Raw genomic sequence first — 15,726 nt, 5'->3', positions numbered from 1 at the left:
GGTAGTCCTCAACTATGAGAGACAAAATGAGAAAACAAATCCAGAAAATCACATTGTCTGATTTTGTAAGAATTTTTTTGCAAATTATGGTGGAAAATAAGTATTTGGTCACCTACAAGCAACCAAGATTTCTGGCTCTCACAGACCTGTAACTTCTTCTTTAAGAGTCTCCTCTTTCCTCCACTCATTACCTGTAGTAATGGCACCTGTTTAAACTTGTTATCAGTATAAAAAGACACCTGTGCACACCCTCAAACAATCAGACTCCAAACTCCAATATGGTGAAGACCAAAGAGCTGTCAAAGGACACCAGAAACAAAATTGTAGCCCTGCACCAGGCTGGGAAGACTGAATCTGCAATAGGCAACCAGCTTGGATTGAAGAAATCAACTGTGGGAGCAATAATTAGAAAATGGAAGACATACAAGACCACTGATAATCTCCCTCGATCTGGGGCTCCACGCAAAATCTCACCCCGTGGGGTCAAAATGATCACAAGAACGGTGAGCAAAAATCCCAGAACAACGCGAGGGGACCTAGTGAATGAACTGCAGAGAGCTGGGACCAATGTAACAAAGCCTACCATCAGTAACACACTACGCCGCCAGGGACTCAGATCCTGCAGTGCCAGACGTGTCCCACTGCTTAAGCCAGTACATGTCCGGGCCCGTCTGAAGTTTGCTAGAGAGCATTTGGATGATCCAGAAGAGTATTGGGAGAATTTCCTATGGTCTGATGAAACCAAACTGGAACTGTTTTGTAGAAACACAACTTTTCGTGTTTGGAGGAAAAAGAATACTGAGTTGCATCCATCAAACACCATACCTACTGTAAAGCATGGGGGTGGAAACATCATGCTTTGGGGCTGTTTCTCTGCAAAGGGGCCAGGACGACTGATCCGGGTACATGAAAGAATGAATGGGGCCATGTATCGTGAGATTTTGAGTGCAAACCTCCTTCCATCAGCAAGGGCATTGAAGATGAAACGTGGCTGGGTCTTTCAACATGACAATGATCCAAAGCACACCGCCAGGACAACGAAGGAGTGGCTTTGTAAGAAGCATTTCAAGGTCCTGGAGTGGCCTAGCCAGTCTCCAGATCTCAACCCTATCGAAAACCTTTGGAGGGAGTTGAAAGTCCGTGTTGCCAAGCGACAGCCCCAAAACATGACTGCTCTAGAGGAGATCTGCATGGAGGAATGGGCCAACATACCAACAACAGTGTGTGCCAACCTTGTGAAGACTTACAGAAAACGTTTGACCTCTGTCATTGCCAACTAAGGATATATAACAAAGTATTGAGATGAAATTTTGTTACTGACCAAATACTTATTTTCCACCATAATTTGCAAAAAAATTCTTACAAAATCAGACAATGTGATTTTCTGGATTTTTTTTCTCATTTTGTCTCTCATAGTTGAGGTCTACCTATGATGTAAATTACAGACGCCTCTCATCTTTTTAAGTGGTGGAACTTGCACTATTGGTGACTGACTAAATACTTTTTTGCCCCACTGTACGTGTTACACCTGATGTGCATGATATATGTCTTTATCTCTGATTTCTACACTGACAATTGAGATTAGAGATGGCGAACACTGTTCGGATCAGCCGTTCCGAACAGCACGCTCCCATAGAAATGAATGGAAGCACCTGGCACGGCGACCGGCCGCCGGCAAAGTGTACATGCCATGTGCTTCCATTCATTTCTATGGGAGCGTGCTGTTCGGAACGGCTGATCTGAACAGTGTTCGCTTATCTCTAATTGAGATATATGTGGTGATATTTAGTGTGCCTCATTTTTCCTATATGATTTTATCTTATATAAAATAAAGTGAAGGTTAATATTTTTGCAGTATCTTCCCGCTCTATCCTATTTCCTTGACTTCCTGTACTCTTGACTAATTGGTCTCTGTATTATAGTTGGTACAACAGTTCTGTTTTTCTCCCCTCATAACCTTTTCACACACACACACAAAAAAAAAAAAAAAAAACCCACAGGCCAAACAAACAGCACTGTAATCTACCTACCCATCACTCATGAAAATTCTAGTTTAACCCTTTCTTGACATCCACCATATGTAATACGGCAGATCCCAGGAGTTTAAAGATGGCGGCCACTCGGGAGCCGGGCAGCAGCCTTAGCTGCCGGGTGTCTGCTGTTTTATACAGCAGACACTTGGCGCTAATGTCCGCACCGATTGTAGGCATTAACCCCTCTGACACCTCAGTCAAAGCTAACCAAGGTGCCATTTTACCAGTGAAACGTGGACGCCACTATTTTCCTGGTGATCAGGGACTGGCATGGCAGCCAAGAGCCTTGTGAAGGCTCCCTGGCCTGTCATTCAATGGATTCTATTGCAGGCTACTCTATGCAGCCTGCAATAGAGCTGCCAAATTTTTACAATGCATTAGCATTGTAATTCATTGCATTAGTGATTAGACCCCTGTGGTTCAAGACCCTTAGTGGGTCTAATAAATGCAATTAAAAAAAAAAAAAGTATTAAAAATTCAAATCACACGCCTTTCCCTAGAACACATATAAAAGGGGATTTTACTTGGAACAGCTTTTCCCCATATTTCTAATATGGATCATTTATATAGATTTATCACATCTCCCTTAAACACCCTTTTTCCGTTAAAACACATTTAACTCCTTTAATCTCTGCTCATAACTGAGGTCTTCCATGCCCCTTATCAATTTCGGTTCACTTATCTCCAGCAGAATGCTGGCACTTTTTCAGTAGTAGATCTGCCCTACTGTATCTATAGATTTCTATGATTTCATACTATTGTATATATGCCAAAAGTGATAGTTAGGAGATTTCTGCTGTGTTTACAATGGGAACAGAGACTAAATTGTACCTAATACAGAAAGGCATAATAATATTTATCCATAGAAACACATTGCACTTCAATGAACTGTCAGTAGGTGACACCATAGTTACACAATACAGACTGATGCATGGAAATACAGCTCTACTAGTGGTATTTTTGCTCAGTTGTGAAGAGGTGATAATAAATGTATAAGGGATTCTGTTCATAGTAGTTAGAGTCTGGGATGTATTTGTGGGGACACAATGAGTCAGGGGGGCTTGTGGGTATTGTGGAGAAGTTAGCTTGGTAGCAGCAGTGGTACGGACTAGAGATGAGCGAACACTAAAATGTTCGAGGTTCGAAATCCGATTCGAACAGCCGCTCACTGTTCGAGTGTTCGAACGGGTTTTGAACCCCATTATAGTCTATGGGGAACATATACTCGTTAAGGGGGAAACCCAAATCCGTCTCAGGAGAGTCACCAAGTCCACTATGACACCCCAGGAAATGATGCCAACACCCTGAAATGACACTGGGACAGCAGGGGAAGCATGTCTGGGGGCATAAAAGTCACTTTATTTCACGGAAATCCCTGTCAGCTTGCGATTTTCGCAAGCTAACTTTTTCCCATAGGAATTCATTGGCCAGAGTATGGAATTCGACCAATCAGCGCTGGCTCTGCTGGAGGAGGCGGAGTCTAAGATCGCTCCACACCAGTCTCCATTCAGGTCCGACCTTAGACTCCGCCTCCTCCGGCAGAGCCAGCGCTGATTGGCCGAAGGCTGGCCAATGCATTCCTATGGGTATGCAGAGACTCAGCAGTGTTGAGCCAGTTCTGCTCAACTACACCGTGTGCCGGTCAGCCCTGCTGTGCGAGCTCGGCACACACTCAGCTCTGCATCACCGCTGGCGTTGGCCAGCATTGATTGGCCAGTATACAGAATCAGTATACAGAATCAGCAGAACCCTTGTGCACCCTCGGCTCTGCTACATCAGAGCCGAGGGTGCACTAGAACCCTTGTGCACACTCGGCTCTGCTACATCAGATGTAGCAAAGCCGAGGGTGCGCTAGAACCCTTGTGCACACTCGGCTCTGCTACATCAGATGTAGCAGAGCCGAGGGTGCGCTAGAACCCTTGTGCACACTCGGCTCTGCTACATCAGAGCCGAGGGTGCACTGGAACCCTTGTGCACACTCAGCTCACGCTAATAGAATGCATTGGCCAGCGCTGATTGGCCAATGCATTCTATTAGCCTGATGAAGCAGAGCTGACTCCACCGGCGTAGTTGAGCTAAGCACACACATTCAGCTCTACTTCATCATGCTAATAGAATGCATTGGCCAGCGCTGATTGGCCAGAGTACGGAATTCGACCAATCAGCGCTGACTTTGCTGGAGGAGGCGGAGTCTAAGGTTGGACCAGAATGGAGACTGGTGTGGAGCGATCTTAGACTCCGCCTCCTCCAGCAGAGCCAGCGCTGATTGGTCGAATTCCGTACTCTGGCCAATCAGCGCTGTCCAATGCATTCCTATGGGAAAAAGTTTATCTCACAAAAATCACAATTACACACCCGATAGAGCCCCAAAAAGTTATTTTTAATAACATTCCTACCTAAATAAAGGTTATCCCTAGCTATCCCTGCCTGTACAGCTATCCCTGTCTCATAGTCACAAAGTTCACATTCTCCTATGACCCGGATTTGAAATCCACTATTCGTCTAAAATGGAGGTCACCTGATTTCGGCAGCCAATGACTTTTTACAATTTTTTTCGATGCCCCCGTTGTCGTAGTTCCTGTCCCACCTCCCCTGCGCTGTTATTGGTGCAAAAAAAGCGCCAGGGAAGTTGGGAGGGGGAATCTAATTTTTTTGGAGTTTGCCACGTGATGTTCGATTCGAACACATCGAACAGCCTGATATCCGATCGAACATGTGTTCGATAGAACACTGTTCGCTCATCTCTAGTACGGACCCATACAGTCAAGACAGGGACACAAAATTCAGCAGGCTGGTTTTATTTACACAAAAAAAGACAGAAAACAAACCTTGACTTCAGGCATAAAAAAAAACAAAAAAAAAACAAAGCCTTAACTTAGGCAAAACTAAATCAAATCTCTGCTTGACTGAGCACTAACTACACAGTAACAAAAATAATACCTCACTAAGGGTCCATTCACATGGAGGAAAATGGCGCTTTATTTGGCGCTGAATTTTCCATACTGAAAAAAAAAAAAAAATATATATATATATCTCATTGACTTCAATGGGTGCCACTAGCTTTTTTTCTACTAGCAGATTTTTCCGCTAGCGGAAAAAAAAGCTAGCAGAGCCCATTGAAATCAATGAGAGCCCTTTTTTTCAGTGTGGAAAATTCAGCGCCAAATAAAGCGCCATTTTCCTCCGTGTGAATGGACCCTTTAAATGTGTGGCTTACTGTCAGACACCCAAACAAAAACAAGCTAGTCCAACTTGGTCTCACCAGACTCAAAATATCAGGGCAGTCAGAACCTCCTCTCACTCCCAGGTTCTGCTCTCGTCTGCAGACTCTGCAGCCTTTTATGGGTCAGTGAGGAGCCCAGGATCTACACCTGGGCTGAGGTCTACTCCTGACCTGCCCTGGACCACACATATGTCAGGAACCTGGGGCTGATATACCTTGACTCCAGCACTTCACCTGTCATCTTCTCACAGTATATACAGTATTTAACTGTCAGTCCTTAAATATGATATGTAATAATATACCAACGTGCCATTGTAATCTAAAATGTTGTACAGCAATCATATTGCAGACTTCATATTCACAGTTCAGTTTCGGGGGTGGGGCTCTATGTTCATTTCATTTTCATGCAGTTGTAAGAAATGTGTACACTGTACTATTCCTAGAAAATAGCCAAATGTGTATCACAGGTCTGCCTCGTAGGACTGCACATAAAACAATACCTGGAAATTGGCCATTTTGATAGCCAAAGATCTAATGTATCCATATTGGATGTAAAACACTAGCTTTACATGGTGGTTACATTGTTTTAAAAATAAAAAACAAAAGGTTCCTTCTGTTGGATTTCTTTTTTTAATTGCAGTGTTAGTCCCCCCATCTACAAAACAGGAATGTAACAGAAGGAACCTTCCATTTTTAATTGTAAAGGGATTCCATCGTTTAAAAAAGTTTTTAAACTAAAAGCACATAGGAATAGTGTTTATAAAGGTTATTCATCGCTTACTTTTATTTTGCATGTCCATGCTGCCGTTTTCGAATTTTTCTTCTATATGCTGATTGTGGTCAGAGGGCACAGGGTGTGTTCCCCCTTTGCTCAGAGCACACCCAATTCCAGTGCCACCTCTGTCTTCTGTTCCTGACGCATCTCCTCTTCGGCAGACTGCGCATGTTCCGCGGCTATTTTGCGGTGGTCTTGTGTAAGATATTAGCCTGTCTAAATGCTATTCCTACGTGCTTTTAGTTTAAAAACTTTTTTTAATGATAAAATCTTTTTCACTTTGCGGTTAGTGCGGACAAATACAAACGAGAAGCCTTGCGGTGAAGTTACAGAGAGCCAAAGAAGCAGTAGAGGGCAGTGAGTCGCCCTTCTGTCCCCCCTTCAATGTGTTCTGCATGTATATGAGTAAGAATATTTATCTAGGGAATACACTGTGAAAGGTTTTCACTCCTTGCATTACATTAGAAATTCCTACTTACTTTCCCAGCGGTAGCCATGTTATACTTCCTTCCACAGACTTGTCCAGAGATAACTGTGAACTGCACAGCACTCACACTTTTCATTTAGAAAGGCTCCGAATTACTCCTCCCATGTTCCTCCCTTCTATATAGCTCTGCATTAGCACGTCTCCCTTGCATGTAGTTACAGGGGATGAGGCACAATATAATGTTATTAACAATTAGAACAATTCTCTTTCCTTTTAGATATGAACTTTATTCACATTCCTATTTATGTTGTAACTTAAAGGGGCACACCAATGCGCACGCGCGGGATTTAAACACAACCCACCGAAGAGAAGAAAATGAAGGCATGGAAGGAGGACGTCGCTGGAAGAAGACGTCCACCAGTGCACGAACCGCCTACTGTACACGGTAAGTATAATTTGCATATATGTTTTTACGGTCTTAGTTTAAAACAGGGGGGGGCTTTTAAAATACGATTAGCCGTGCCTCAATAGCCTTTTTAAAGGCTATTCAGGCATATGTGGGGCTCATATGGCATAATTTTGCTGATACAGCCCCTTTAAAGGAGTCTGTCAGCAGTAAATTGGTTGTAGAGGAGATTCTATAGTTTCCAAATATGCCACTGTTATTCTCATGTAAAGGCAATGTTCATGTAAATCACTATTTTATTAATATGCAAATGAGGGGAATGGAGCTCCAAAGCTGAATAACAGAGAGTATTTGGAAACTATAGAATCGCCTCTACAAGGTGCTATCATTAGGGCGTATTTCGAAAGTATTTCTTCTTTTTAATTATTTTCCCCTGGCACTGACGCTGATATATTTAGCCCCTGTAAGCCCCTGCTTGTTGTCTGCAGTGTGACTGATTTTGCAGCAGAATGAACTCGGATGACACTGAGGTATATCTGAATGTTCTCCGAGTGCTTTCCACAATGCACTCACCTCTATGAAAGTTTCCAATACATTCTGTGCTGACAACACAGAGCAGGATAGGACCTGCTCTATATTCATTGGAATGAAACAGAGCCTCAGATGTTCTTTCGTGAGTGTCTTGGCTTGCACACTCAGTCCTTACAGGAGGAATGCAGCTTCCTAACCATAAGTACAAAGCTGATCTGGGTCATCTAGGACACAGCAGCAAATACTGTTCCAGGCTCCTGACAGATCATGTAACAGCTGGGTCAAAGAGAAACAGCACCATGAGTGTAGTGTATACAATCATCAGGAAGTTAGGGATGGTAATAAACCTTTCCTGACTTCTCTAGAGGAGCTCCGGCTGTAGTTACAGCCAGCTTCCCAGTTCTACAGTTGCACAATATAGGTACGTCCTTACAGGGTTAAGAGTGGACTGCCCAGACATGCAGTGCCTTGCAAAAGTATCCTCAGAATAGATTATCAATAAGAGATAAGTGATTCCCCATTGATCAGCTGTATGAAGGGGCCATGGCGCCTGTTTATATTACATGCTGTCTGCCTATAGTGACCTTGTGATGTAGTTACAGTCTTGTCACACACACATGTATAGGACGAGGCTGTAGTTACATTACATAGCTACTATGGGATGTATGATCCTACTAATATTCTAAATGTGAAAGTTTGTATGTTTGTTATTCAATCATGCAAAAACGGCTGAAAAAAAACGGATTTGGATTAAATTTGGCACATAGATAGTTTGTAACCTGGATTAACACATTGGCTATTTTTTATACCAGTAAATGACATGGTTTCATGACTGTTCTAAATTTAAGTTTACATACTATATGCTAAACTGCTCTTGGCAGCAGCTTATATCAGGTTCTGATGAAGCCACGTTTGTTATCTGTCTATGTAAACAGAGAGCTAACCCTCAGTCCATTGTGTACATGCATTTGCATGTTCTCTGATCTGCTCCAGGCAGTGTGCTGACGCACTGGATGGGAAAACACCTTTAAACATGCCGGGAAAAAGAAAATCTAATTTGTCACAAAATTCTAAAACAATGAGAGCTATGAAGATAGCCAGAAGTCAACAGAGTTTTCTTCAAGCGGAGCTCAGGGGGATCATCGAAGCCAACAACACACTCATTATATGGCATCCCAGTGAGCTGCTGAGATGCTGGAACAATCACGGGCACTGTACAAGGAACAGCTGCTGAAAAACGCCAAAGCAGGCGGCTCATCAACACCAACAACACGCTCATTATATGGTGTCCCAGTGAGCTGCTGAAATGCCTGAACAATCAGGAGCACAGTGCGAGTTCAGTGGCGGGCCAGCTTCACAGCTGCCGAAACGCTGGAGAAGTGGGTCATCAATGCCAACAACACGCTCATTATATCCCAGCGAGCTGCTGAGATGCAAGAAAAATCACAGGCAAGGTGCAAAGAACAAGTTCAGCAGCAGGCCAGCTTGAGAGCTGTCGAAACGCCGGAGCATGCAGATCATCGATACTAACAACATGCTCATTATATGGCATCCTAGCGAGCACCTGAGATGCTGGAATAATCACAGGCACGGCGCGAGGAACGAATTCAGTGGAGGCGAGCTTGACAACTGCTGAAACACCAGAGCAGGCGGATCATCAACGCCAACAACACGCTCATTATATGGCATCCCAGCCAGCTGCTGAGATGCCGAAACAATCACAGACACAGCGTGAGGAACAAGTTCAGCAGCAGGACAGCTAGAGAGCTGCTGAAATGCCAGAGCAGGCAAACCATTGATGGCAGTAACTTGCTTAATATAAACGGACCATCGATGCCAACAACACACAAAGTCACAGGCAGAGGTTAGTACTATATAAATTGAGAAGAGAGCACGGCGCTTGCACAGATACCATGGACCATTCAAACTGCTGATCCTGGGGGTCCCAGGTATTGGAACCCTGCTAATTTTTTTACCATTTAAATAGGAAACACTTGGGGCATTATTAATAAAGGATGCTATTTAACCACTTCAGGCCAATTTGTAGTCCAGGACCAGACACATTTTAGGTTTATTTTGTATGTGCGGTTTTGAGGGCTGTAACGTTTTTCTCATACGTCTCATTCAACTAATTTTTGCGTATTTTTTCGGGGACACATAGGGCTTTATTTTTATGTTGTTTTTATTTTCGAATGTGTTTTAATTTTTTTTTATATCCTGGAACATATAAACAAAATAGGAGGGAAATTGTGTCTGGTTTCAGTTTTCTTTTTTTCTTTTTTTTTTAAATTTAATAGCACAAATTGCTACTGAAAAACTTTATAAAATAGCTTTTCCTCTCCATTACGGTAATTTTTATTTTGTATGGTGTTGTCGGGGGTGGGGCTATAACCTTTAATAACGACGTTTTATTGGCATTTTATTTTACTTACTTTTTAAAATTATATTATTTAATTTTTTTAAAACTTTTTTTATTAATTTTTTAATTTTTTTTTCCAGATGTTGTCCCCATAAGGTCACAAGAGACCTTTGGGGACATCTAATCATTTTTTTCTTTGTCGGAGAAGCTGATTTCCCCTGCAACTGAGGCTGGTACATTTAGCCCCAGTTGCAGGAGGAATACAGCCTCCTACTCGTTGTATACACAGTATACAGAGCTAATCTCGGTCTTGTAGGACCCAGCAGCTCTTGCAAGACACTGATCTCGGTGGATCACGTAACCGCTGGGTCAGGGGGTGGCCAAATGATGGTGGCGCCCATAGCTGTGTATACAGCGCTCATTGAGCGCTGTATACAGCGCTCATTGAGCTCTGTATACACAGCGATCGAGAAGGCAGGAACAGGAATAAACTATCCCTGCCATCTCTCTGGGAGCTCCGACTGAAGTTCCAGCCGGCTTCCAGTTTCAGCAATTGCACGATCTCGTACAATAGCTGTGTTCTGACAGGACGTACTGGCACATCCTGTCAGAATAAGGAAACCACTTCCCAGACGTATAAAGTCTATGGGCAGTCCAGAAGTGGTTAAAGCAGGTACACTGGGACGCTATTAATTTAAAGATGTACTTTGGGGGTGTTATTCATTATAGGGATGTGATTGAGGGATGCAAGGCCCAAGGTAATGGGTAGGTGTAGACGTAGGGTCCCAACCCAAAATATGTAAATGGAAATGGAACGTCACACTTGTAATTGTGCCAATAACAGTAGTTTATTAGGTAGAGTTAAACGTTTTTCGATATTTCATATATCTTCTTCAGACTCTACACACATAAAAATAAAACAAGAAAGAAACAAAATACATTTGCATTACTTCATGCACAAAATGATGAACAAAATTCTATATACAACAGAGCCAATCCAAATGGTGCCGATATGGGCGTGATTTCCAAGTCAAGTGAATTCATATGTCGTTCTGATGTAACGATAGGATAAGTCAGGTGAGAGGCCTCAGAGATGTTAAAGAGACGAGATGTTAAGAAAAACATAGATTGAATCTATGTAACAAATGAACAGTGACCAAATAGAAAAATAGAAAATAAGAGGAGGGGTAGAAAAAGAACTACGTGGATTATAGGTCATATACAAAACAAGGTAAATGAAATTAGAGGGGAAAAAACATAACTAGGAAACAAAAATACCTTCAATTCAAAATCAAATTCCTAGCTAGGATTTCCCGCCGGTTGGCATTTATTTTGGCGTGACCACGCTACTCATAGCATTTGCTATTCAGTCAAGCGGACCCTGCAGGCTCCCCGTGCGGAGGTAAGACCTTTAATCCTGACACGAGCTGCTACTTTCTGCTCTAAGTTTTCCTGGTATTTCCATCAAATCTCAAAAATAGGATAAAAAGATAAAATATAACTTTTATTTGACTATGCTATTAAAATTTAAGCACAAACAACCCACACCAACTAGTGAGAAACAACTTAGTATCAGGGAGAAAGCATGAAATCCATGTTCAATATTACTGACTCCCTGTCTAATAGAGCCGGACTAACTCTCAGTCTAACTGCTGCAAGGGACTCTCAATGATGCTCAGCATATCATTCCCCAGCCTTCTGGAATGCCGGCTAAATGCCGCGCCAACCAGGGGGGGAAGGGTTAAATGCTGACTAGGACCCAGTGCAGATTCACTAAAGCCGACTACAAATAAAAGATGCGTATTTTCTTTGACCCAACGCGTTTCGTTTGACTCATCAGGGGTCAATCATAATGGTTCTCTCTCAGTATACTAGCAGTAAAGACTGCTGTATTAATTAAGAAGAAAGTGCGGTTGGTATTCTGACCGCCAGCAGGACCGCCGCTACCTTTATCAGCGATGAATTGCCCAGCCGGAAGGCACTCCTTTATCGTGCCCGTGGTCCCTCCCACTCCTCATAACCCGCCAATAGCCGCCGTGCGTCATGACGGCAGTGATACGTCAGAAGGGCTATACCGCCCTCAATTCTCCATTGGCCGGGAACAATAAAGCCCACTCATTCCAGCGCGCATGCGTGATACAGCTGACCCGCGCATGCGCGTCTTGTTGTCATGCCTGTTCCACCTAATTTACGGAGCTTTATGCTCCCTTCGCGTTCCACGCACCTGCGCACTGGGGATCAGAGCCCGTGCGCGCATGCGTGATGCAACTGACCCGCGCATGCGCGTATTGTTGTCATGCCTATTCAACTTGATTTACGGAGCTTTATGCTCCCTTCGCGTTCCACGCACATGCGCACTAGGGATCAAAGCCCGTGCGCAAACGATGACTACTGTGAAGCGACTAATTCACATTACGTGTGAGCTTAGAGTATTTTAACCCTCTGCCAGCCCAGCGCTTCACAACCCAAAAAAGTGAGGCCAAATGTTGGACCATCAATCATCTCAAAGTGGACCTTCATTTCTAATGTGCCATTCGGAATGGGGCAAAGGGGAATGTGCGTGGAACGCGAAGGGAGCATAAAGCTCCGTAAATCAAGTTGAATAGGCATGACAACAATACGCGCATGCGCGGGTCAGTTGCATCACGCATGCGCGCACGGGCTCTGATCCCCAGTGCGCAGGTGCGTGGAACGCGAAGGGAGCATAAAGCTCCGTAAATTAGGTGGAACAGGCATGACAACAAGACGCGCATGCGCGGGTCAGCTGTATCACGCATGCGCGCTGGAATGAGTGGGCTTTATTGTTCCCGGCCAATGGAGAATTGAGGGCGGTATAGCCCTTCTGACGTATCACTGCCGTCATGACGCACGGCGGCTATTGGCGGGTTATGAGGAGTGGGAGGGACCACGGGCACGATAAAGGAGTGCCTTCCAGCTGGGCAATTCATCGCTGATAAAGGTAGCGGCGGTCCTGCTGGCGGTCAGAATACCAACCGCACTTTCTTCTTAATTAATACAGCAGTCTTTACTGCTAGTATACTGAGAGAGAACCATTATGATTGACCCCTGATGAGTCAAACGAAACGCGTTGGGTCAAAGAAAATACGCATCTTTTATTTGTAATCGGCTTTAGTGAATCTGCACTGGGTCCTAGTCAGCATTTAACCCTTCCCCCCCTGGTTGGCGCGGCATTTAGCCGGCATTCCAGAAGGCTGGGGAATGATATGCTGAGCATCATTGAGAGTCCCTTGCAGCAGTTAGACTGAGAGTTAGTCCGGCTCTATTAGACAGGGAGTCAGTAATATTGAACATGGATTTCATGCTTTCTCCCTGATACTAAGTTGTTTCTCACTAGTTGGTGTGGGTTGTTTGTGCTTAAATTTTAATAGCATAGTCAAATAAAAGTTATATTTTATCTTTTTATCCTATTTTTGAGATTTGATCAATCTCTTCAGTGAATATATTTGAACAATAGGACACATTTGAAAATTATTGAGAACTGTGAATCATTTCCTGGTATTTCCACCATATGCATGCAACAGCATTATGCATGTATGTGTATATAAAATCACAAGTATACCGAATATGTGATGGTGAATTCATTGGTCAGTGTTTATGGTTCATTATGGAGTGTAGTCTCTATTTAATTTTGTTATATATCACTGACTGAGGATTAACCCCTACTTAGATACTGAGTATTCATTTGTATTGTTTTATTATGGTTTACAGAGTTTATCATCCTCGGTATCTATATCCAGGAAATCTTAGCTAGGAATTTGATTTTGAATTGAAGGTATTTTTGTTTCCTAGTTATGTTTTTTTTCCCTCTAATTTCATTTACCTTGTTTTGTATATGACCTATAATCCACGTAGTTCTTTTTCTACCCCTCCTCTTATTTTCTATTTTTCTATTTGGTCACTGTTCATTTGTTACATAGATTCAATCTATGTTTTTCTTAACATCTCGTCTCTTTAACATCTCTGAGGCCTCTCACCTGACTTATCCTATCGTTACATCAGAACGACATATGAATTCACTTGACTTGGAAATCACGCCCATATCGGCACCATTTGGATTGGCTCTGTTGTATATAGAATTTTGTTCATCATTTTGTGCATGAAGTAATGCAAATGTATTTTGTTTCTTTCTTGTTTTATTTTTATGTGTGTAGAGTCTGAAGAAGATATATGAAATATCGAAAAACGTTTAACTCTACCTAATAAACTACTGTTATTGGCACAATTACAAGTGTGACGTTCCATTTCCATTTATTTATTCATTATAGGGAGTTATATTATTATCCTATTAATATTATTAAAGGTGAAAGTTTGTGAGTTTGTGGGTTTATGTGTTTGGATGCTTGGATGTTTGGATGTTTGTTCCTCAATCACAGCCAAACGGCTGAATGAATTTTGGGGAAATTTCACACACACACACACACACACACACACACACACACACACACACACACACACACACACACACACATATTTGCCAGGAAAAGGTAGTAGGCTACTTAAAATGTGGGTCACTCACCCCAAATCGCCACCGTGACCACCCAAAAACACCTCCGGGCTTGGCTGTAGGACCTGGCATTCTGCCAGCTCTGGTCTGTCCACGCACCTCCTATTGGTGCATGGCAGGCTATAGAGGAAGGGCTGCGGCACCATAGGTTGGGGGCTGAATATGGGCGTGCCGATTGAGCAGGGACACAGTGAAGAAGATATCGGCAGCCCACATCGTCCTGGAGCTGCAGCTATCCAAGGCCACCTGCGCACATCGCGGACGGAGGAGGCTGCTGCACCCAACACTCCACATACAGGTCAGTGCAGCGGAGGGAGGGGGTGTCCCGGGGAGGGGGTGTCCTGGGGGAGGGGGTGTCCCCAGGGATCAACCACATTCCCCAGTTTCATGTCCCCCCATCTCTGCCCCCAGCTTTATGTCCCCACATCTCTGCCCCCAGCTTCATGTCCCCCCATCTCTTCCCCCAGCTTCATGTCCCCTCCATCTCTGCCCCCAGCTTCATATCCCCCCATCTCTGCCCCCAGCTTCATGTCCCCCTCCTACATTGGCTCCAGTGTAGTAGCACTTACCTTGGCCACGCTCCCTTGCCGCCGCTCTCTCAGTCCACATAGTGTCCTCTATGCAGCCTGGCATCATAGCAACCTGACACCGGGGCCTCGCTAGGACACACACAGGAAGCAGCTGCAGACTATGTGCACTGCGCAAGCGGAGAAAGCAGCGGTGAGGGAGCGTGGCCAAGGTAAGTGCTACTACACTGGAGCCAACGTAGGAGGGGGACATGAAGCTGGGGGCAGAGATGGAGGGGACATGAAGCTGGGGGCAGAGATGGAGGGGACATGAAGCTGGGGGCAGAGATGGGGGGACATGAAGCTGGGGCAGAGATGGGGGGGACATGAAGCTGGGGGCAGAGATGGGGGACATGAAGTTGGGGGCAGAGTTGGGGGGACATGAAGCTGGGGGCAGAGATGGAGGGGACATGAAGCTGGGGGCAGAGATGGGGGGACATGAAGCTGGGGGCAGAGATGGAGGGGACATGAAGCTGGGGGGACATGAAGCTGGGGGCAGAGATGGGGGACAAGAAACTGGGGCAGAAATAGGGGGGACATGAAGCTGGGGGCAGAGATGGGGGGGCAGAAACTGGAGGCAGAGATGAAGGGACATTAAACTAGGGCCAGAGATGGGGGGACATGAAGCTGGGGGCAGAGATGGGGGGGCAGAAACTGGAGGCAGAGATGGAGGGACAAGAAACTAGGGCCAGAGATGGGGGGACAAGAAAGTGGGGGCAGAGATGGGGGGACAAGAAACTGGGGGCAGCAATGGGGGACAAGAAACTAGGGGCAGCAATGGGGGACAAGAAAGTGGGGGCAGCGATGGCGGGACAAGAAACTGGGGCCAGAGATAGGGGGACAAGAAACTGGGCCCAGAGATGGGGGGACAAGAAACTGCG

The 15,726-nt window shown here is 44.5% G+C and overlaps 1 protein-coding gene across 1 annotated transcript in view; it reads right to left on the bottom strand.

Moving 5' to 3' along the window:
- LOC142217270 (alcohol dehydrogenase 1-like) overlaps window positions 1-6,585 on the bottom strand; it is a 28,199-nt gene extending 21,614 nt beyond the window's left edge. The window contains exon 1 of the mRNA XM_075285467.1: window positions 6,511-6,585. Coding sequence (XP_075141568.1) covers window positions 6,511-6,528 — 18 coding nt within the window. The 5' untranslated portion in view covers window positions 6,529-6,585. The remainder of the gene's footprint in view (window positions 1-6,510) is intronic.
- Window positions 6,586-15,726: the final 9,141 nt, after the last annotated feature.

Source organism: Leptodactylus fuscus, chromosome 1 (assembly GCF_031893055.1).
Source record: "Leptodactylus fuscus isolate aLepFus1 chromosome 1, aLepFus1.hap2, whole genome shotgun sequence".
In the NCBI taxonomy this organism is placed as follows: Eukaryota; Metazoa; Chordata; class Amphibia; order Anura; family Leptodactylidae; genus Leptodactylus; species Leptodactylus fuscus.
This window is presented reverse-complemented; position numbering and strand designations above follow the sequence as displayed.